Here is a 22604-nt window from a genome sequence, read left to right as displayed (position 1 = left end):
TAGTGTGTGGATCTAATCAACCACCACTGGCACCAGACCCTCAATGCCCTTAAATTTTACCTCGTTAAAATATTTAAAGTGTACTCATTCCGATTGCGAGACCTCGTAAGAGTCCCGTATCGTTATTTTTCGTCACTACCTACCCGTACCTCCCCCCTGTGCGGGGTACAATATTGATATGATATTAAAATAATACCATTAATAAATAACATAATAAAAGACCACCACTTTTATAGAGACATAACGCCACTGTGTGGCGCCGCCATCAGTCTCCTTAGACTCGGTACTTTGTCGTCGCCGTCGACTTCGCACCTTCGCCCCATATAGTAGTGGCGCGGCGCGACGGGCCTAATGTGTAAGTGAAAAAAAAAAAAAAAAAAATTAAATTAATTGTTATTTTACAATATCTTCTAATATGAATAAGAGTACTTTGTATTGGTACGTTTTGTTTTTTGTTTTTTTTTTTTAAACGGAACTGAACCTAAGTGACCGGCCTGCGGCCGGGCACCCGTCTTATTCATGTTCTAACCTAACCTAACCTATCCAAACCTTTTAAAACTAGTTTGGATTCCTTTAGACCTCAGCCCACCGGCAACTACGACTAACTAAACACTGATCTAGCTATCTGGCTTTCATCAGTGCATCAACAGCAGCATAACTAGTATTAAAATAGTAATGATTTTTATTAATGCATATATTCACATTAAATCTTGAATCTAAAGTCTAAAGGTGTCAAAACTAGATTTAGGTTAGGTTAGGTTAGAACATGAATACGAGGGGTGCCCGGCCACAGGCCGGGCACTTGGGTTCAGTTCAGTCAAAAATTATATATTATTTACTATTATTTATATTTGAATGAGAATGAAAAATAGCAATTATTTTGAATAGTTTTCAAAATGAGACAGACGGGTGTGGTAGGGTAAAATCTCCAATTTAAAGTTCCCTTATTGCGTATATGTTATGTGTGTTTGCATAGTAGTTTACTATAATGGTAAGCGGTTCGTGTAACGATCTTGCGCGTCTATATTTACAAGTGTGTGGGCAGTTCGTGTATTGATTATTCGATGACGAGACCTCGTAAGAGTCCCGTATCGTTATTTTTCGTCACTACCTACCCGTACCTCTGCTGCCTTCCTTGGATGTGGTAGCAGTTTCTCAGGCTCCCTCACCGGAATCGAACCCTGATTCCCCGTTACCCGCGACAAACAATGGTAGTCGCAGAAACTCATTCCGATTACGAGACCTCGTAAGAGTCCCGTATCGTTATTTTTCGTCACTACCTACCCCCCTACCTCCCCCCGTGCGGGGTACAATATTGATATGATATTAAAAAAATACCATTAATAAATAACATAATAAAAGACCACCACTTTTATAGAGACATAACGCCACATAATTATAAAAAGTATAGTGTGTGGATCTAATCAACCACCACTGGCACCAGACCCTCAATGCCCTTAAATTTTACCTCGTTAAAATATTTAAAGTGTACTCATTCCGATTGCGAGACCTCGTAAGAGTCCCGTATCGTTATTTTTCGTCACTACCTACCCGTACCTCCCCCCTGTGCGGGGTACAATATTGATATGATATTAAAATAATACCATTAATAAATAACATAATAAAAGACCACCACTTTTATAGAGACATAACGCCACTGTGTGGCGCCGCCATCAGTCTCCTTAGACTCGGTACTTTGTCGTCGCCGTCGACTTCGCACCTTCGCCCCATATAGTAGTGGCGCGGCGCGACGGGCCTAATGTGTAAGTGAAAAAAAAAAAAAAAAAAATTAAATTAATTGTTATTTTACAATATCTTCTAATATGAATAAGAGTACTTTGTATTGGTACGTTTTGTTTTTTGTTTTTTTTTTTTAAACGGAACTGAACCTAAGTGACCGGCCTGCGGCCGGGCACCCGTCTTATTCATGTTCTAACCTAACCTAACCTATCCAAACCTTTTAAAACTAGTTGGATTCCTTTAGACCTCAGCCCACCGGCAACTACGACTAACTAAACACTGATCTAGCTATCTGGCTTTCATCAGTGCATCAACAGCAGCATAACTAGTATTAAAATAGTAATGAGTTTTTATTAATGCATATATTCACATTAAATCTTGAATCTAAAGTCTAAAGGTGTCAAAACTAGATTTAGGTTAGGTTAGGTTAGAACATGAATACGAGGGGTGCCCGGCCACAGGCCGGGCACTTGGGTTCAGTTCAGTCAAAAATTATATATTATTTACTATTATTTATATTTGAATGAGAATGAAAAATAGCAATTATTTGAATAGTTTTCAAAATGAGACAGACGGGTGTGGTAGGGTAAAATCTCCAATTTAAAGTTCCCTTATTGCGTATATGTTATGTGTGTTTGCATAGTAGTTTACTATAATGGTAAGCGGTTCGTGTAACGATCTTGCGCGTCTATATTTACAAGTGTGTGGGCAGTTCGTGTATTGATTATTCGATGACGAGACCTCGTAAGAGTCCCGTATCGTTATTTTTCGTCACTACCTACCCGTACCTCTGCTGCCTTCCTTGGATGTGGTAGCAGTTTCTCAGGCTCCCTCACCGGAATCGAACCCTGATTCCCCGTTACCCGCGACAAACAATGGTAGTCGCAGAAACTCATTCCGATTACGAGACCTCGTAAGAGTCCCGTATCGTTATTTTTCGTCACTACCTACCCCCCTACCTCCCCCCGTGCGGGGTACAATATTGATATGATATTAAAAAAATACCATTAATAAATAACATAATAAAAGACCACCACTTTTATAGAGACATAACGCCACATAATTATAAAAAGTATAGTGTGTGGATCTAATCAACCACCACTGGCACCAGACCCTCAATGCCCTTAAATTTTACCTCGTTAAAATATTTAAAGTGTACTCATTCCGATTGCGAGACCTCGTAAGAGTCCCGTATCGTTATTTTTCGTCACTACCTACCCGTACCTCCCCCCTGTGCGGGGTACAATATTGATATGATATTAAAATAATACCATTAATAAATAACATAATAAAAGACCACCACTTTTATAGAGACATAACGCCACTGTGTGGCGCCGCCATCAGTCTCCTTAGACTCGGTACTTTGTCGTCGCCGTCGACTTCGCACCTTCGCCCCATATAGTAGTGGCGCGGCGCGACGGGCCTAATGTGTAAGTGAAAAAAAAAAAAAAAAAATTAAATTAATTGTTATTTTACAATATCTTCTAATATGAATAAGAGTACTTTGTATTGGTACGTTTTGTTTTTTGTTTTTTTTTTTTTAAACGGAACTGAACCTAAGTGACCGGCCTGCGGCCGGGCACCCGTCTTATTCATGTTCTAACCTAACCTAACCTATCCAAACCTTTTAAAACTAGTTTGGATTCCTTTAGACCTCAGCCCACCGGCAACTACGACTAACTAAACACTGATCTAGCTATCTGGCTTTCATCAGTGCATCAACAGCAGCATAACTAGTATTAAAATAGTAATGAGTTTTTATTAATGCATATATTCACATTAAATCTTGAATCTAAAGTCTAAAGGTGTCAAAACTAGATTTAGGTTAGGTTAGGTTAGAACATGAATACGAGGGGTGCCCGGCCACAGGCCGGGCACTTGGGTTCAGTTCAGTCAAAAATTATATATTATTTACTATTATTTATATTTGAATGAGAATGAAAAATAGCAATTATTTTGAATAGTTTTCAAAATGAGACAGACGGGTGTGGTAGGGTAAAATCTCTAATTGAAAGTTCCCTTATTGCGTATATGTTATGTGTGTTTGCATAGTAGTTTACTATAATGGTAAGCGGTTCGTGTAACGATCTTGCGCGTCTATATTTACAAGTGTGTGGGCAGTTCGTGTATTACACAGTGACCATATAAACCACGTAAATCGAAATCGTCTGACAGGAGGTTTCGTACAACGGGATTTCAAAATCCAACGACTGTTATAAGCAAACGACGTACATTTTACGTCCATGGGATGTACCTGGGGAGTATTGCTTTCATTTTTCTTATGTTAATAACACTGCCATAACAATATCCTAGTTGATAACCAATTCCTACTTCAAATTTTTGTTTTATTTTGTTATTCTCGTAACACTCACGAGAGACGTCCCTCCACACACTTAGACAGACTCATTCTCGCTTTACTTGACGGATTTGTGGAAGTATAGTTGAAGAATTAATTAAACTGTCTCAGACAAAAATACACAACCAAATAAACCTTATTTTACAAGTTGTGATTCAAAGTTTTCTTTGCTAAAATTGCTATTTCTATCACTTAAAGATATCCCTAATTAGTATGTTATTGTATTTCCTAGTATACTATCTGTAATATTCCTTAGTATTTATCTCTATTTCCTATAACTTTTTCATAATATATATACATATATTTTTGATCCTTTTCTCTTTCTTCTGTAGGTTATCTAATTTCCTTCACTCACATATACTGTTTGCTGTGTTTGTGTTTCAGGGCGAAGTGCTATAAAATGATGCCAACAATGCTAACCAGAAGAGCGGCTGCATTGCAAGAGCAATTAAAACTTAAAAATGCCCTCAGTGAACTAAAGTCACTGAAACAACTAAATGCTGATTTAATGAGGGAACAAGATGACAGTGAAGTGGAAATGAGATCAATTATTGCCAAGAACTCCCAGCTAAAGGGTGAACTAGCTGACCTACATAGCGCTCACACTCTGGTCTTAGAGGAGCGCAACCAACTCCAGGAGGCAGTGCGTTCTTTTAACCAATGCATATCTACTTATGATGAAGCTTTAGGAAGAATTACTATGTTGGAGGGTGAATTATGTAGCGCACATAAAACTATTGATGACCTTCAGTCACAATTACAAAATGTTGAAATGCAATCAACAAATAACTTGTATGATGAACTACTTACTTCATCCTCAACAATGCCAGTGTGCATCGATCTGACTTGTGATAGCCCTTGTGTTAAAAAAACCAAGCCTCAAATAGATCTCCCCTTTTTAAATAGCCACAATAAAATAAAAAAATACATTAGAATTAGTAAAATAATAAAGAAAACTCAAAAATTAGTAAAAAACCAGAAGAAAAGCAGTGAAAACCTGATACTAAGAAAAGAACGTTCAGTTTTGTTAAATAAGTTAAATACCTTTTCTCTTTCTTTTCAAAGTAGCAGGGAAAAATATGAGAGTGAAATCCAAACCTTAAATGATGTTATTCAACAGCTGGAAGACTCACTTAAAACTATGACTATTAAATATGAGCTGTCAAAAAAGCAGATTGATGAACAAATTCTGGCAGCTGATGAGTTGTTAGCTCTAGGTACCTACAATAGGGCTCGTTTTGAGTCATTGGCAAATAAATGTCAATGTTCTCAAGATATACCTACGGCTAACCTAGACTTAAGTAGTAGTATTTTGTCCTCTAATAAGCTAGAGACCTGCCAAGAGCAGTGTGAAAGTATTATTCCTGTCACTACATCCTTAGATTATAATTTATCAAGTAAGCATAAAAAACACACTTTAGTAATTTCAGACAAGCTAGGTAAAGGTTTTGGTCCTATTATGAACTGTTACCTAGATCACTCAGTGACTAATAGATGTTCACCGGGGGGCTAATTTAGACTATCTTATTGATAGTTTGAACATAGACAGTTTAGATGTAAATAAAAATGTTATATTTTTGTTAGGAGACAGCTTAAATGTAAAAAAGACACAAATTATAAGATGTGTAGAAAAATTGCTGGCTTTGCATGAAAAATCTAAATGTAGATTTGTTATGTGTGCCTTTCCGTACTGTGGCACACTTAGTTCTAAGCGAAATAAGCAAATTTATAATTTAAATTTATTAATTTATAACTTGACATGCCGTCATAGTGAGGCCGTTTTTTATTTTGATGTGAATAAATTTATTTCACCACTGTTATTGACTAGGCATACTTTTTATCTGTCAAAAAAATGTAAGCAACATATAGCCTCATTATTAGCTTACAATTTAAATGATACAGTTACAAGTGTTGTAACTAAGTCTATTGACAACTTTACAAATTGTACTTTAGGTACCAATATTTCTGATAATGACCCAAGTACTTGTTCAAGTACTAAGAAAATTTCTTATAATTATTTAAACTAGATAGCCAGACAACGGAGAAGCTCTCCAATATGAACATTGTACATCAAAATATACAGAGCTTAACCAGCAAAGAAATTGAAATAGAACTGTTTGTGGAAAAACTCAATATACACATTCTGTGTATTACTGAGCATTGGCTCACTGGTGCACATCCAGCAGTTATCTTAAGGAATTTCAAAATGTCAAGTGTGTTCTTCAGAAGGACTGCAATTCATGGTGGGTCTTTAATTTTTGTACACAATAATATAACTTGTAAGGAGCGAAAAGACATAGTTAGTCTTTCTGTTGAACGCACTGTAGAACTATCTTGTGTGGAGCTGGAGCGATTTATAATAGTGTGTATATATCGTCCCCCCTCAGGTGATTTTAGCCTTTTTGAGGATGTAATGGAAGATGTGCTTAAGCGATTGTCTGTATCCACAAAAAAAGCAATAGTATGCGGGGATTTTAATGTTGATATTTTACTTAGTAATGCAACTACGACTAGGTTGCTAAACTTATTTAAATGTTTTAATTTAAATTATGCTTTTAGTGAACCTACTAGAATCACAGCAACCTCAGCATCGTGTTTAGATAATATTTTTCTCAACTGTGATATCTTAGGTAAATCGATAATAACCAACTTAAGATCAGATCATTGTGGCCAACAAATTACTGTTTTGAATAATATAAACAAAGATAAACATATCGTCAAGTGTAGGCCGATAACTAAGAGCAAATTGACGCGATTCAAAGGTGAAATATCATCCAAAATTCCTGCCCTTGTCTTTAAGAACGGTCATCCTGACAGCATTTATGGTACGCTCTTTAATATTATAGAAAATGAATTTAACAAAATATTCAATTTCAAACATATAGATTACTAATGATAAATTAGTGACATCTGCATATCGTCTGCGAAAGGTGCAGAAGTCATTTGTGGGATTGAGTATACGCTTTTATAATATGATTCCTAAGGTAATTTTGGACCTACCAATCCATAAGTTTAAATAATGTGTTAAAACACATTTATTACAGCGAGGTTATTATACAATTGATGAGTTTCTTAATGACAAGGTTGCTTGGAAGCATCCGGCTCCGCTTTCATCTCTCACAAGATAGAAAAATGAATGTTAAAATATAAAATGTAAATTTTTGATGTTGGAAAAGAGCAACTGCTGAGTTTCTTGCCGGCTTTTTCTCGGTAGAATCTGCCTTCCGAACCTTTCCCTTTCCTTAGGTTCATGCTCTAACCTAACCTAACCTATCCAAACCTTTTAAAACTAGTTTGGATTCCTTTAGACCTCAGCCCACCGGCAACTACGACTAACTAAACACTGATCTAGCTATCTGGCTTTCATCAGTGCATCAACAGCAGCATAACTAGTATTAAAATAGTAATGAGTTTTTATTAATGCATATATTCACATTAAATCTTGAATCTAAAGTCTAAAGGTGTCAAAACTAGATTTAGGTTAGGTTAGGTTAGAACATGAATACGAGGGGTGCCCGGCCACAGGCCGGGCACTTGGGTTCAGTTCAGTCAAAAATTATATATTATTTACTATTATTTATATTTGAATGAGAATGAAAAATAGCAATTATTTTGAATAGTTTTCAGAATGAGACAGACGGGTGTGGTAGGGTAAAATCTCCAATTTAAAGCTCCCTTATTGCGTATATGTTATGTGTGTTTGCATAGTAGTTTACTATAATGGTAAGCGGTTCGTGTAACGATCTTGCGCGTCTATATTTACAAGTGTGTGGGCAGTTCGTGTATTGATTATTCGATGACGAGACCTCGTAAGAGTCCCGTATCGTTATTTTTCGTCACTACCTACCCGTACCTCCCCCCCGTGCAGGGAGTGGGTAATTTGCGCGCCTGCTGCCTTCCTTGGATGTGGTAGCAGTTTCTCAGGCTCCCTCACCGGAATCGAACCCTGATTCCCCGTTACCCGCGACAAACAATGGTAGTCGCAGAAACTCATTCCGATTACGAGACCTCGTAAGAGTCCCGTATCGTTATTTTTCGTCACTACCTACCCCCCTACCTCCCCCCGTGCGGGGTACAATATTGATATGATATTAAAAAAATACCATTAATAAATAACATAATAAAAGACCACCACTTTTATAGAGACATAACGCCACATAATTATAAAAAGTATAGTGTGTGGATCTAATCAACCACCACTGGCACCAGACCCTCAATGCCCTTAAATTTTACCTCGTTAAAATATTTAAAGTGTACTCATTCCGATTGCGAGACCTCGTAAGAGTCCCGTATCGTTATTTTTCGTCACTACCTACCCGTACCTCCCCCCTGTGCGGGGTACAATATTGATATGATATTAAAATAATACCGTTAATAAATAACATAATAAAAGACCACCACTTTTATAGAGACATAACGCCACTGTGTGGCGCCGCCATCAGTCTCCTTAGACTCGGTACTTTGTCGTCGCCGTCGACTTCGCACCTTCGCCCCATATAGTAGTGGCGCGGCGCGAAGGGCCTAATGTGTAAGTGAAAAAAAAAAAAAAAAAAATTAAATTAATTGTTATTTTACAATATCTTCTAATATGAATAAGAGTACTTTGTATTGGTACGTTTTGTTTTTTGTTTTTTTTTTTTTAAACGGAACTGAACCTAAGTGACCGGCCTGCGGCCGGGCACCCGTCTTATTCATGTTCTAACCTAACCTAACCTATCCAAACCTTTTAAAACTAGTTTGGATTCCTTTAGACCTCAGCCCACCGGCAACTACGACTAACTAAACACTGATCTAGCTATCTGGCTTTCATCAGTGCATCAACAGCAGCATAACTAGTATTAAAATAGTAATGAGTTTTTATTAATGCATATATTCACATTAAATCTTGAATCTAAAGTCTAAAGGTGTCAAAACTAGATTTAGGTTAGGTTAGGTTAGAACATGAATACGAGGGGTGCCCGGCCACAGGCCGGGCACTTGGGTTCAGTTCAGTCAAAAATTATATATTATTTACTATTATTTATATTTGAATGAGAATGAAAAATAGCAATTATTTTGAATAGTTTTCAAAATGAGACAGACGGGTGTGGTAGGGTAAAATCTCCAATTTAAAGCTCCCTTATTGCGTATATGTTATGTGTGTTTGCATAGTAGTTTACTATAATGGTAAGCGGTTCGTGTAACGATCTTGCGCGTCTATATTTACAAGTGTGTGGGCAGTTCGTGTATTACACAGTGACCATATAAACCACGTAAATCGAAAATCCGTCTGACAGGAGGTTTCGTACAACGGGATTTCAAAATCCAACGACTGTTATAAGCAAACGACGTACATTTTACGTCCATGGGATGTACCTGGGGAGTATTGCTTTCATTTTTCTTATGTTAATAACACTGCCATAACAATATCCTAGTTGATAACCAATTCCCTACTTCAAATTTTTGTTTTATTATGTTATTCTCGTAACACTCACGAGAGACGTCCCTCCACACACTTAGACAGACTCATTCTCGCTTTACTTGACGGATTTGTGGAAGTATAGTTGAAGAATTAATTAAACTGTCTCAGACAAAAATACACAACCAAATAAACCTTATTTTACAAGTTGTGATTCAAAGTTTTCTTTGCTAAAATTGCTATTTCTATCACTTAAAGATATCCCTAATTAGTATGTTATTGTATTTCCTAGTATACTATCTGTAATATTCCTTAGTATTTATCTCTATTTCCTATAACTTTTTCATAATATATATACATATATTTTTGATCCTTTTCTCTTTCTTCTGTAGGTTATCTAATTTCCTTCACTCACATATACTGTTTGCTGTGTTTCAGGGCGAAGTGCTATAAAATGATGCCAACAATGCTAACCAGAAGAGCGGCTGCATTGCAAGAGCAATTAAAACTTAAAAATGCCCTCAGTGAACTAAAGTCACTGAAACAACTAAATGCTGATTTAATGAGGGAACAAGATGACAGTGAAGTGGAAATGAGATCAATTATTGCCAAGAACTCCCAGCTAAAGGGTGAACTAGCTGACCTACATAGCGCTCACACTCTGGTCTTAGAGGAGCGCAACCAACTCCAGGAGGCAGTGCGTTCTTTTAACCAATGCATATCTACTTATGATGAAGCTTTAGGAAGAATTACTATGTTGGAGGGTGAATTATGTAGCGCACATAAAACTATTGATGACCTTCAGTCACAATTACAAAATGTTGAAATGCAATCAACAAATAACTTGTATGATGAACTACTTACTTCATCCTCAACAATGCCAGTGTGCATCGATCTGACTTGTGATAGCCCTTGTGTTAAAAAAACCAAGCCTCAAATAGATCTCCCCTTTTTAAATAGCCACAATAAAATAAAAAAATACATTAGAATTAGTAAAATAATAAAGAAAACTCAAAAATTAGTAAAAAACCAGAAGAAAAGCAGTGAAAACCTGATACTAAGAAAAGAACGTTCAGTTTTGTTAAATAAGTTAAATACCTTTTCTCTTTCTTTTCAAAGTAGCAGGGAAAAATATGAGAGTGAAATCCAAACCTTAAATGATGTTATTCAACAGCTGGAAGACTCACTTAAAACTATGACTATTAAATATGAGCTGTCAAAAAAGCAGATTGATGAACAAATTCTGGCAGCTGATGAGTTGTTAGCTCTAGGTACCTACAATAGGGCTCGTTTTGAGTCATTGGCAAATAAATGTCAATGTTCTCAAGATATACCTACGGCTAACCTAGACTTAAGTAGTAGTATTTTGTCCTCTAATAAGCTAGAGACCTGCCAAGAGCAGTGTGAAAGTATTATTCCTGTCACTACATCCTTAGATTATAATTTATCAAGTAAGCATAAAAAACACACTTTAGTAATTTCAGACAAGCTAGGTAAAGGTTTTGGTCCTATTATGAACTGTTACCTAGATCACTCAGTGACTAATAGATGTTCACCGGGGGGCTAATTTAGACTATCTTATTGATAGTTTGAACATAGACAGTTTAGATGTAAATAAAAATGTTATATTTTTGTTAGGAGACAGCTTAAATGTAAAAAAGACACAAATTATAAGATGTGTAGAAAAATTGCTGGCTTTGCATGAAAAATCTAAATGTAGATTTGTTATGTGTGCCTTTCCGTACTGTGGCACACTTAGTTCTAAGCGAAATAAGCAAATTTATAATTTAAATTTATTAATTTATAACTTGACATGCCGTCATAGTGAGGCCGTTTTTTATTTTGATGTGAATAAATTTATTTCACCACTGTTATTGACTAGGCATACTTTTTATCTGTCAAAAAAATGTAAGCAACATATAGCCTCATTATTAGCTTACAATTTAAATGATACAGTTACAAGTGTTGTAACTAAGTCTATTGACAACTTTACAAATTGTACTTTAGGTACCAATATTTCTGATAATGACCCAAGTACTTGTTCAAGTACTAAGAAAATTTCTTATAATTATTTAAACTAGATAGCCAGACAACGGAGAAGCTCTCCAATATGAACATTGTACATCAAAATATACAGAGCTTAACCAGCAAAGAAATTGAAATAGAACTGTTTGTGGAAAAACTCAATATACACATTCTGTGTATTACTGAGCATTGGCTCACTGGTGCACATCCAGCAGTTATCTTAAGGAATTTCAAAATGTCAAGTGTGTTCTTCAGAAGGACTGCAATTCATGGTGGGTCTTTAATTTTTGTACACAATAATATAACTTGTAAGGAGCGAAAAGACATAGTTAGTCTTTCTGTTGAACGCACTGTAGAACTATCTTGTGTGGAGCTGGAGCGATTTATAATAGTGTGTATATATCGTCCCCCCTCAGGTGATTTTAGCCTTTTTGAGGATGTAATGGAAGATGTGCTTAAGCGATTGTCTGTATCCACAAAAAAAGCAATAGTATGCGGGGATTTTAATGTTGATATTTTACTTAGTAATGCAACTACGACTAGGTTGCTAAACTTATTTAAATGTTTTAATTTAAATTATGCTTTTAGGGAACCTACTAGAATCACAGCAACCTCAGCATCGTGTTTAGATAATATTTTTCTCAACTGTGATATCTTAGGTAAATCGATAATAACCAACTTAAGATCAGATCATTGTGGCCAACAAATTACTGTTTTGAATAATATAAACAAAGATAAACATATCGTCAAGTGTAGGCCGATAACTAAGAGCAAATTGACGCGATTCAAAGGTGAAATATCATCCAAAATTCCTGCCCTTGTCTTTAAGAACGGTCATCCTGACAGCATTTATGGTACGCTCTTTAATATTATAGAAAATGAATTTAACAAAATATTCAATTTCAAACATATAGATTACTAATGATAAATTAGTGACATCTGCATATCGTCTGCGAAAGGTGCAGAAGTCATTTGTGGGATTGAGTATACGCTTTTATAATATGATTCCTAAGGTAATTTTGGACCTACCAATCCATAAGTTTAAATAATGTGTTAAAACACATTTATTACAGCGAGGTTATTATACAATTGATGAGTTTCTTAATGACAAGGTTGCTTGGAAGCATCCGGCTCCGCTTTCATCTCTCACAAGATAGAAAAATGAATGTTAAAATATAAAATGTAAATTTTTGATGTTGGAAAAGAGCAACTGCTGAGTTTCTTGCCGGCTTTTTCTCGGTAGAATCTGCCTTCCGAACCTTTTCCTTTCCTTAGGTTCATGCTCTAACCTAACCTAACCTATCCAAACCTTTTAAAACTAGTTTGGATTCCTTTAGACCTCAGCCCACCGGCAACTACGACTAACTAAACACTGATCTAGCTATCTGGCTTTCATCAGTGCATCAACAGCAGCATAACTAGTATTAAAATAGTAATGAGTTTTTATTAATGCATATATTCACATTAAATCTTGAATCTAAAGTCTAAAGGTGTCAAAACTAGATTTAGGTTAGGTTAGGTTAGAACATGAATACGAGGGGTGCCCGGCCACAGGCCGGGCACTTGGGTTCAGTTCAGTCAAAAATTATATATTATTTACTATTATTTATATTTGAATTTGAATGAAAAATAGCAATTATTTTGAATAGTTTTCAAAATGAGACAGACGGGTGTGGTAGGGTAAAATCTCCAATTTAAAGCTCCCTTATTGCGTATATGTTATGTGTGTTTGCATAGTAGTTTACTATAATGGTAAGCGGTTCGTGTAACGATCTTGCGCGTCTATATTTACAAGTGTGTGGGCAGTTCGTGTATTGATTATTCGATGACGAGACCTCGTAAGAGTCCCGTATCGTTATTTTTCGTCACTACCTACCCGTACCTCCCCCCCGTGCAGGGAGTGGGTAATTTGCGCGCCTGCTGCCTTCCTTGGATGTGGTAGCAGTTTCTCAGGCTCCCTCACCGGAATCGAACCCTGATTCCCCGTTACCCGCGACAAACAATGGTAGTCGCAGAAACTCATTCCGATTACGAGACCTCGTAAGAGTCCCGTATCGTTATTTTTCGTCACTACCTACCCCCCTACCTCCCCCCGTGCGGGGTACAATATTGATATGATATTCAAAAAATACCATTAATAAATAACATAATAAAAGACCACCACTTTTATAGAGACATAACGCCACATAATTATAAAAAGTATAGTGTGTGGATCTAATCAACCACCACTGGCACCAGACCCTCAATGCCCTTAAATTTTACCTCGTTAAAATATTTAAAGTGTACTCATTCCGATTGCGAGACCTCGTAAGAGTCCCGTATCGTTATTTTTCGTCACTACCTACCCGTACCTCCCCCCTGTGCGGGGTACAATATTGATATGATATTAAAATAATACCATTAATAAATAACATAATAAAAGACCACCACTTTTATAGAGACATAACGCCACTGCGTGGCGCCGCCATCAGTCTCCTTAGACTCGGTACTTTGTCGTCGCCGTCGACTTCGCACCTTCGCCCCATATAGTAGTGGCGCGGCGCGACGGGCCTAATGTGTAAGTGAAAAAAAAAAAAAAAAAAATTAAATTAATTGTTATTTTACAATATCTTCTAATATGAATAAGAGTACTTTGTATTGGTACGTTTTGTTTTTTGTTTTTTTTTTTTAAACGGAACTGAACCTAAGTGACCGGCCTGCGGCCGGGCACCCGTCTTATTCATGTTCTAACCTAACCTAACCTATCCAAACCTTTTTAAACTAGTTTGGATTCCTTTAGACCTCAGCCCACCGGCAACTACGACTAACTAAACACTGATCTAGCTATCTGGCTTTCATCAGTGCATCAACAGCAGCATAACTAGTATTAAAATAGTAATGAGTTTTTATTAATGCATATATTCACATTAAATCTTGAATCTAAAGTCTAAAGGTGTCAAAACTAGATTTAGTTTAGGTTAGGTTAGAACATGAATACGAGGGGTGCCCGGCCACAGGCCGGGCACTTGGGTTCAGTTCAGTCAAAAATTATATATTATTTACTATTATTTATATTTGAATGAGAATGAAAAATAGCAATTATTTTGAATAGTTTTCAAAATGAGACAGACGGGTGTGGTAGGGTAAAATCTCCAATTTAAAGTTCCCTTATTGCGTATATGTTATGTGTGTTTGCATAGTAGTTTACTATAATGGTAAGCGGTTCGTGTAACGATCTTGCGCGTCTATATTTACAAGTGTGTGGGCAGTTCGTGTATTGATTATTCGATGACGAGACCTCGTAAGAGTCCCGTATCGTTATTTTTCGTCACTACCTACCCGTACCTCCCCCCCCGTGCAGGGAGTGGGTAATTTGCGCGCCTGCTGCCTTCCTTGGATGTGGTAGCAGTTTCTCAGGCTCCCTCACCGGAATCGAACCCTGATTCCCCGTTACCCGCGACAAACAATGGTAGTCGCAGAAACTCATTCCGATTACGAGACCTCGTAAGAGTCCCGTATCGTTATTTTTCGTCACTACCTACCCCCCTACCTCCCCCCGTGCGGGGTACAATATTGATATGATATTAAAAAAATACCATTAATAAATAACATAATAAAAGACCACCACTTTTATAGAGACATAACGCCACATAATTATAAAAAGTATAGTGTGTGGATCTAATCAACCACCACTGGCACCAGACCCTCAATGCCCTTAAATTTTACCTCGTTAAAATATTTAAAGTGTACTCATTCCGATTGCGAGACCTCGTAAGAGTCCCGTATCGTTATTTTTCGTCACTACCTACCCGTACCTCCCCCCCCGTGCAGGGAGTGGGTAATTTGCGCGCCTGCTGCCTTCCTTGGATGTGGTAGCAGTTTCTCAGGCTCCCTCACCGGAATCGAACCCTGATTCCCCGTTACCCGCGACAAACAATGGTAGTCGCAGAAACTCATTCCGATTACGAGACCTCGTAAGAGTCCCGTATCGTTATTTTTCGTCACTACCTACCCCCTACCTCCCCCCGTGCGGGGTACAATATTGATATGATATTAAAAAAATACCATTAATAAATAACATAATAAAAGACCACCACTTTTATAGAGACATAACGCCACATAATTATAAAAAGTATAGTGTGTGGATCTAATCAACCACCACTGGCACCAGACCCTCAATGCCCTTAAATTTTACCTCGTTAAAATATTTAAAGTGTACTCATTCCGATTGCGAGACCTCGTAAGAGTCCCGTATCGTTATTTTTCGTCACTACCTACCCGTACCTCCCCCCTGTGCGGGGTACAATATTGATATGATATTAAAATAATACCATTAATAAATAACATAATAAAAGACCACCACTTTTATAGAGACATAACGCCACTGTGTGGCGCCGCCATCAGTCTCCTTAGACTCGGTACTTTGTCGTCGCCGTCGACTTCGCACCTTCGCCCCATATAGTAGTGGCGCGGCGCGACGGGCCTAATGTGTAAGTGAAAAAAAAAAAAAAAAAAATTAAATTAATTGTTATTTTACAATATCTTCTAATATGAATAAGAGTACTTTGTATTGGTACGTTTTGTTTTTTGTTTTTTTTTTTTTAAACGGAACTGAACCTAAGTGACCGGCCTGCGGCCGGGCACCCGTCTTATTCATGTTCTAACCTAACCTAACCTATCCAAACCTTTTAAAACTAGTTTGGATTCCTTTAGACCTCAGCCCACCGGCAACTACGACTAACTAAACACTGATCTAGCTATCTGGCTTTCATCAGTGCATCAACAGCAGCATAACTAGTATTAAAATAGTAATGAGTTTTTATTAATGCATATATTCACATTAAATCTTGAATCTAAAGTCTAAAGGTGTCAAAACTAGATTTAGGTTAGGTTAGGTTAGAACATGAATACGAGGGGTGCCCGGCCACAGGCCGGGCACTTGGGTTCAGTTCAGTCAAAAATTATATATTATTTACTATTATTTATATTTGAATGAGAATGAAAAATAGCAATTATTTTGAATAGTTTTCAAAATGAGACAGACGGGTGTGGTAGGGTAAAATCTCCAATTTAAAGCTCCCTTATTGCGTATATGTTATGTGTGTTTGCATAGTAGTTTACTATAATGGTAAGCGGTTCGTGTAACGATCTTGCGCGTCTATATTTACAAGTGTGTGGGCAATTCGTGTATTGATTATTCGATGACGAGACCTCGTAAGAGTCCCGTATCGTTATTTTTCGTCACTACCTACCCGTACCTCCCCCCCCGTGCAGGGAGTGGGTAATTTGCGCGCCTGCTGCCTTCCTTGGATGTGGTAGCAGTTTCTCAGGCTCCCACACCGGAATCGAACCCTGATTCCCCGTTACCCGCGACAAACAATGGTAGTCGCAGAAACTCATTCCGATTACGAGACCTCGTAAGAGTCCCGTATCGTTATTTTTCGTCACTACCTACCCCCCTACCTCCCCCCGTGCGGGGTACAATATTGATATGATATTAAAAAAATACCATTAATAAATAACATAATAAAAGACCACCACTTTTATAGAGACATAACGCCACATAATTATAAAAAGTATAGTGTGTGGATCTAATCAACCACCACTGGCACCAGACCCTCAATGCCCTTAAATTTTACCTCGTTAAAATATTTAAAGTGTACTCATTCCGATTGCGAGACCTCGTAAGAGTCCCGTATCGTTATTTTTCGTCACTACCTACCCGTACCTCCCCCCTGTGCGGGGTACAATATTGATATGATATTAAAATAATACCATTAATAAATAACATAATAAAAGACCACCACTTTTATAGAGACATAACGCCACTGTGTGGCGCCGCCATCAGTCTCCTTAGACTCGGTACTTTGTCGTCGCCGTCGACTTCGCACCTTCGCCCCATATAGTAGTGGCGCGGCGCGACGGGCCTAATGTGTAAGTGAAAAAAAAAAAAAAAAAAATTAAATTAATTGTTATTTTACAATATCTTCTAATATGAATAAGAGTACTTTGTATTGGTACGTTTTGTTTTTTGTTTTTTTTTTTTTAAACGGAACTGAACCTAAGTGACCGGCCTGCGGCCGGGCACCCGTCTTATTCATGTTCTAACCTAACCTAACCTATCCAAACCTTTTAAAACTAGTTTGGATTCCTTTAGACCTCAGCCCACCGGCAACTACGACTAACTAAACACTGATCTAGCTATCTGGCTTTCATCAGTGCATCAACAGCAGCATAACTAGTATTAAAATAGTAATGAGTTTTTATTAATGCATATATTCACATTAAATCTTGAATCTAAAGTCTAAAGGTGTCAAAACTAGATTTAGTTTAGGTTAGGTTAGAACATGAATACGAGGGGTGCCCGGCCACAGGCCGGGCACTTGGGTTCAGTTCAGTCAAAAATTATATATTATTTACTATTATTTATATTTGAATGAGAATGAAAAATAGCAATTATTTTGAATAGTTTTCAAAATGAGACAGACGGGTGTGGTAGGGTAAAATCTCCAATTTAAAGTTCCCTTATTGCGTATATGTTATGTGTGTTTGCATAGTAGTTTACTATAATGGTAAGCGGTTCGTGTAACGATCTTGCGCGTCTATATTTACAAGTGTGTGGGCAGTTCGTGTATTGATTATTCGATGACGAGACCTCGTAAGAGTCCCGTATCGTTATTTTTCGTCACTACCTACCCGTACCTCCCCCCCCGTGCAGGGTGTGGGTAATTTGCGCGCCTGCTGCCTTCCTTGGATGTGGTAGCAGTTTCTCAGGCTCCCTCACCGGAATCGAACCCTGATTCCCCGTTACCCGCGACAAACAATGGTAGTCGCAGAAACTCATTCCGATTACGAGACCTCGTAAGAGTCCCGTATCGTTATTTTTCGTCACTACCTACCCCCCTACCTCCCCCCGTGCGGGGTACAATATTGATATGATATTAAAAAAATACCATTAATAAATAACATAATAAAAGACCACCACTTTTATAGAGACATAACGCCACATAATTATAAAAAGTATAGTGTGTGGATCTAATCAACCACCACTGGCACCAGACCCTCAATGCCCTTAAATTTTACCTCGTTAAAATATTTAAAGTGTACTCATTCCGATTGCGAGACCTCGTAAGAGTCCCGTATCGTTATTTTTCGTCACTACCTACCCGTACCTCCCCCCTGTGCGGGGTACAATATTGATATGATATTAAAATAATACCATTAATAAATAACATAATAAAAGACCACCACTTTTATAGAGACATAACGCCACTGTGTGGCGCCGCCATCAGTCTCCTTAGACTCGGTACTTTGTCGTCGCCGTCGACTTCGCACCTTCGCCCCATATAGTAGTGGCGCGGCGCGACGGGCCTAATGTGTAAGTGAAAAAAAAAAAAAAAAAAATTAAATTAATTGTTATTTTACAATATCTTCTAATATGAATAAGAGTACTTTGTATTGGTACGTTTTGTTTTTTGTTTTTTTTTTTTAAACGGAACTGAACCTAAGTGACCGGCCTGCGGCCGGGCACTCGTCTTAAAGTCAAAAGTCAAAGTCAAAAATATCTTTATTCAAGTAGGCCCACAGGTGGCACTTTTGATGCGTACATAAGAATTACACGGTAGTGAGATGATGGCGATAACCACATTCGTAAACTTAAAACTAAAGCTACGAGGGTTCCAAACGCGTCCCGGTCTAAGAAGAAGCCCACAACAAACTTAGCCGGGTGTTTTTTTTTTTTTTTTTTTTGTTATCGCCATCTCACAATGTAATTTTAAATTATTAGAAGAGCAACCTGGTTAGAGCAATAATTTACACCCAAGCTTTTTTATCGTTTACGTAGTCCTTTATACTATAATAGGACTTTTCTATAAGCTTACGTTTAATACAAACTTTGAACTTATTAAGAGACATCTCCAAGATGTCAATTGGTAGTTTATTGTAGAATTGTATGCAATTTCCTTTAAACGAATTATGAATTTTATGTAACCTAGTATATTGCACTGTAAGTTTATTCTTACTTCTAATGTTTAAATTATTGCAGTCACATTTTTTCTTAAATTTAGAAATGTTTTTATGGACGTACATTAAATTTTCAAATATGTACTGACTATACACTGTCATTATTTTAAAATCTTTAAATTTATCTCTCAATGACTCTCTCGGACCCATTTTGTAGATAGAACGAACAGCCCTCTTCTGCAGCACGAAAATAGTGCTAATATCAGCAGCATTACCCCAAAGTAAAATTCCATATGACATAATGCTGTGAAAGTAACTAAAATATACCAGTCTAGCAGTTTCTACGTCGGTCATATGGCGTATCTTCTTTACCGCATAGGCAGCAGCACTAAGCCTGTTCGATAAATTATTTACATGAGGGCCCCATTGAAGTTTAGAATCTAACGTTATTCCTAGAAAAACTGTCGTATCCTCCAGTTTCAGTTCCTCATTATTAAGTAGTACAGTGGTTTTCACGTGTTTAATATTAGGTAAAGTGAATTTTATACACTTGGTTTTTTTTCCGTTAAGAACCAAATTATTAGCTTCAAACCACTGTACCACTTTAGCGAGAGAGTTGTTTACGTCGTCAAAAGCTAGTTCACGTCGATTTATTTTAAAAGTCAGTGATGTATCATCGGCAAACAGAACTATCCCGTGTTTATCCTTGGCAAGGTAAGGAAGGTCATTAATGTAAATAAGGAACAGAAATGGTCCTAATATAGACCCCTGTGGGACACCTATTTTCATAACTGATCCATTAGACCGTTTTCCATTCACGTCGACTTTCTGAATTCTATCGCGTAGATAGTTGCTCATTAAGTCTAGAGCTACACCCTGAATTCCATAGTGGTGTAGTTTCCTAACTAACGTTTCGTGTTGAACACAATCAAACGCCTTAGATAAGTCACAGAACACACCAAGTGCATCACGTGACTCCTCCCAGGCTTCAAATATGTTTTGTATTAGCTCAACACCTGCGTCGATTGTTGAGCGACCCCGTGTGAAACCAAATTGCTTAATATGAAGTAAATTATACTTATGAAAATGGTAAAGTAATTGATTTAAAATGAGTTTTTCAAAGATTTTACTGAAAGTGGGTAGTACGGATACTGGTCTAAAGTTAGTGGGGTCAGAAGTACTACCCGATTTAAACAATGGAACTATTTTACTAAGTTTCATTAAGTCAGGAAACACACCACAATCTATACAATTATTAAATATTAAGGCTAAATCGGGTGCAACAATATCAATTAATGATTTGACAACGTTTACGGAAATGCCCCACAGATCATTTGTTTTTTTATTAATTAATAATTTAAAGGCTTTAATAACGTCAGAGCCACTAACATGCGTGAATTTAAAAGAATGGTTACACTCAGGCACATTTTCCTTTAATAGAGAGAGAGCCATATCTGGTGAAGAGTTTAATGATTCTGTTGTGGAGACGGGAATGTTGGTAAAGAAGGTTTCAAAAGCAGTAGCCACCTCGAAATCTGTTGTTAAGGCTTTATTATCTACATTAAGTTTAAAATTAATATTTCGTGGTGTTACTCTTCCCGTCTCCTCATTAATTATGTTCCAAGTAGTTTTGATTGCATTGCTGCTATTTTTAATTTTATTTTTGATGTATCGCGTCTTTTCTAAGTGGCAAGCGCGTTTAAAATTCTTGGAAAACAATTTAACATAATCCCCAAACTTATCACCAGTGTTAAATTGACGTTCAGCATACAATTCGTACAGCTTTTGCCTATTTTTATGAAGTTCAACTGTCGCCCACTCACTAAAATTTAATGTATCAGTAATCACAACCGACTTACTAGTAAATATAGAATGAAATAGTCTATTAAAGGTATTGAAAAAGGAGCTGTACATTGCATTTGGAGTCGCCCCTGAGGGTAGGAATGGGAGGTCATTTACTAGGCTATATCTCATTTTCTCTATGCGGTTGGATGTTACAGGAACAAATGTTATTTTACGTTTAGAAACATTTTTCTTCACATTTTCAAATTGAATAATTTGACCACAATGATCAGAGTCTAATTTACTAATAATATTTTTGCTTATAGGAATTATATTTGTAAAGATGTTATCCAAACAGGTGGCGCTAGTAGCAGTTATTCTTGTGGGCTCCATGAACATATTTGATAGATTGTAAGTTTTAAATAAATTCAATAACTTGATACTTAAAGAGTTATTTTCTAAAATGTTTACATTAAAATCTCCGCATATTATTAACTTTTTATTACACTTTGATATTTTAAATAACACTTCATCCATTACCTTTTCAAAAAGTTCAAAGTTTGACAAGGGTGGCCTATAAACAGTAACAATTATAAATTGCTCTAGTTCAACCGAGGCTAGCTCTATTGTCCGTTCAACAGAAAGGCTAACAATATCGTTTCTGTTTTTAAATTTTAAATTTTTATTTAATAAAATTAAAGAGCCTCCATGAATCGCTGTAACCCTGGTGAACGAACTACCAACCTGGTGGTTACCAAAATTAAACAAATATTCATGGGTTTTCAACCAGTGCTCAGTTATACATAAAATGCTAATGTTAAAATCATTTAAAAATAATTCAATCTCTAAGTCTTTTCCTCTAATACATTGAATATTTTGGTGAACCAAGTTGATATAATTAGAATTAGATTTTTTATTATATTTTTGGTTTAATAGTACATTGTGCGACCCCTTACTATAATTTTTTTCATATATGCCTGAGGGAGACTCAGTTGTCTGCTTTTCTAAGCAAGAGAAAGCCTCTGTTGTCTCCTTAACTAGTTTAAACTAAAATGACTTGGAATAATTTCCAAGGTTTTCATGTCAAAACTATTACACTGCTCAATAAAAGCAGCTGGTTTAGCCAAGTTCTTGGCTGTTATGGTAAAAAAATACGATAGCGAAACAGCTATCTGTTGTTTAAAATAGTGTGATAGGTAATATCTATCTCGGTACAAATTATAAGTAGGATTAGCACATTTGCTAAAGTCTATAACATGAAATTTATTATTATATGTACATAAATTGTACAAAGTCATATTTAAATTATACCTAATAGTATTTTCTTGGTGTGGCAAGTTATGAAAATAAGGAAATGTGTAT

At 36.8% G+C, this 22604-nt stretch overlaps 2 protein-coding genes across 2 annotated transcripts; both read left to right on the top strand.

Moving 5' to 3' along the window:
• Window positions 1-4496: 4496 nt before the first annotated feature.
• Window positions 4497-5360, top strand: LOC120633577 (myosin-2-like; the record flags this gene model as incomplete). The annotated part of the gene is made up of 1 exon (XM_039903785.1): window positions 4497-5360. A coding segment is annotated over exon 1 (864 nt), but the record flags the coding sequence as incomplete, so codon positions are not given.
• A 4588-nt stretch (window positions 5361-9948) lies between these two features.
• LOC120633575 (myosin-2-like) lies at window positions 9949-10812 on the top strand (the record flags this gene model as incomplete). Its single annotated transcript, XM_039903784.1, has 1 exon — window positions 9949-10812. A coding segment is annotated over exon 1 (864 nt), but the record flags the coding sequence as incomplete, so codon positions are not given.
• Between the last annotated feature and the right edge of the window lie 11792 nt (window positions 10813-22604).

Source organism: Pararge aegeria, chromosome 22 (genome assembly GCF_905163445.1).
Source record: "Pararge aegeria chromosome 22, ilParAegt1.1, whole genome shotgun sequence".
Taxonomy (NCBI): Eukaryota; Metazoa; Arthropoda; class Insecta; order Lepidoptera; family Nymphalidae; genus Pararge; species Pararge aegeria.
This window is presented reverse-complemented; position numbering and strand designations above follow the sequence as displayed.